The sequence below is a fragment of the Grammomys surdaster genome, unplaced genomic scaffold, assembly GCF_004785775.1.
Source record: "Grammomys surdaster isolate TR1022 unplaced genomic scaffold, NIH_TR_1.0 437, whole genome shotgun sequence".
NCBI lineage: Eukaryota > Metazoa > Chordata > Mammalia > Rodentia > Muridae > Grammomys > Grammomys surdaster.
This window is the reverse complement of record NW_021604856.1, coordinates 703,806-706,098: the sequence shown is the minus strand read 5'-3', so window position 1 is coordinate 706,098 and position 2,293 is coordinate 703,806. Positions and strand designations below refer to the sequence as shown.

Below are 2,293 nucleotides of genomic sequence, written 5' to 3'. Positions count from 1 at the left end.
AGAGAGAGAGAGAGAGAGAGAGAGAGAGAGAGAGAGAGAGAGAGAGAACATGCACACCCTCATGCACACGCATGTGACTGTGGTGTCTGAGGAGGCCAGAAGAAGGAATCAGATCCTCCGGAGTTAGAGTTGCAGGCAGTTGTGAACTCTCGAAATGGATTCTAAGACTCAAACCCAGGTTGTCTGTAAGAGCAGTATTCTCCCTTAATTGCTGAGCCATCTCTCCAGCACCCTGGAAATATTTTTAAATGCACAAACTCTCCAAGCCTACATCCTAGCTGCCACTTTGTTCTCCCAGGGGGAAGCAGAGGCCTCAACATTGCAATTAACTTGCAAGAAATTGCAGTTCTTGAGCTCCAAGGAAGGAAGGGTCTGCTCCGAAATACGTGCGCCTCCAGTCATACCACTCTACTGGGCCAGGATCACGGCCCCTCCACACTTGTACCAGACCTGTAATTAGCTGGAGACGTTAAGCAGTTCAGCAGTTGTGAACAGAGGAGAGAATAGGTGTATCATCACTTACCATGGGGGTCTGATCAGCAGCACCCTTCTCTTCTTATTTATTCGCCTGTATGCACTCAGAGCCACATCCCCAACTCAGACCTTGGAGTGGAAGAACTCAGTACCCCTCACCATCCCATCACCTGCCTGCGGTACAGCAGAAACAGTCCGCCTCTCTTCTCATTCTCTTTCGGCATTTTAGGTTAGAATCTCGAGGCGGCATGACACATCCCAAACCATTTTCAGAGAATCTCTTATCATCATGATACCCTCCACAGCTTAATGCCAGCCACCCCTTAGTCTACGGCAAACTGCAAGAATAGCCCCGGGTCAGGGTCCTCATATTTCCAAGTCCACTGATGAGGGAAAGGCATTTGTAAGCAAGCGTGATGCGTGAAGAGGAGAGACATGATTAAACAGTGAGCTGCGGCAGCCAAGCAAGCTGTGAGGGAGGTCTTCATCCGCACAGAGCAGGGGGATGTCTAGATGCATCCCACCATGCCATCTGCAAGGCCAGCCTTCCCAACAGCATCCTACAGTGAAAGAAACAGGCAAACTCAACATGGTCCAGCAAAGGAAGGGACAAGGACCTGGATAAGTACAGGGCAGTGAGTCCTTCCTGTGCTGCAGACAGAAGAATATCGAAGGCAAAGATGATGAAGGCTGCTCTATCTCAGTGACCATGGAAGAGGGACCCAGTGCCAGGTCCTCTCTACCACACTGGCCATTCCACTCACCTCAGCAGCAAAGTGCTTCCCACTCACGGTGTGTTCAGAGCCATGGGGGTCATTGCGGTTCCCCCAGTGTAAGTGTAGCTGCTCCGCTCTGTATTGGTGATGCTGGAGGCCCTGGATGTACATGTCCGAGTTCAGATTCAGTCTCACTGTGAGGAACAGAGAAGCAGCCTTCAGAGCCCTGGCCAGATCAACCCTGCTAGAAAGCAGGCCCGCAGGCAGCCACTGCACAGGTGGCTGCAGGTACAAGGAGCAGACCAGAGTAATGATGCCTGCAGGTGAGGCTCTTGCCCTCCTTCCCTGCTGCAACTCTAGTGACACCAACGCCTTCATGGATCTCCCTGCAAGGCACCAACTCTAAGCCAGTGATGGATGTTTCTTTCCTTATCCATGTATCAGGCTCCTGTCTACTATACTAGAACCTTCAGTGAAGAGCTTTTCAAATTGGAGAGTTACAACGGCAATTGCTATTTAAGAAGCACTTACTGTACAACAGATGCTGATATACCCAATCTGTAGAACGGGTGTATCAATAGGTCCCTCTTCCAAAGGACAACTCAAGGAAGTTAAAATTCTTACTCACTCTGATGAATCATTAGTATCTGTGATGGCTAATCTTGACTGTCAACTACATCTGGAATCAACAAAAATATAAACAATTGAGCACAAGGATATTCTTGGTTGGATTATTAGATTGGAAAGACTTTCCCCTAAACCTGGGTCATATGTGTGTGTGTGTGTGTATGTGCTCTGTGTGTGTGTGTGTGTGTATATATATATATATATATGTGTGTGTGTGTGTATGTGTGCTGTGTGTATGTGTGTGTGTGTGTGTATATATATATGTGTGTGTGTGTATGTGCTGTGTGTGTGTGTATATATATATGTGTGTGTGTGTGTGTATGTGCTGTGTGTGTATATATATGTGTGTGTGTGTGTGGTATGTGTGTGTGTGCATGTGTATATATATGTGTGTATATGTGCTGTGTGTGTGTGTGTGTGTGTGGTGTGTGTGTGTGCTGTGTGTATGTGTGTGTGTATGTATGTGTGTAGTGTGT

The 2,293-nt window shown here is 47.8% G+C and overlaps 1 protein-coding gene across 1 annotated transcript in view; it reads right to left on the bottom strand.

Annotated features, from left to right (window-relative positions):
- The window catches only part of Ca12 (carbonic anhydrase 12), a 48,613-nt gene that overhangs the window by 16,169 nt on the left and 30,151 nt on the right, over positions 1-2,293 (bottom strand). Inside the window, exon 4 of the mRNA XM_028781461.1 lies at positions 1,239-1,384. Coding sequence (XP_028637294.1) covers positions 1,239-1,384 — 146 coding nt within the window. The remainder of the gene's footprint in view (positions 1-1,238; positions 1,385-2,293) is intronic.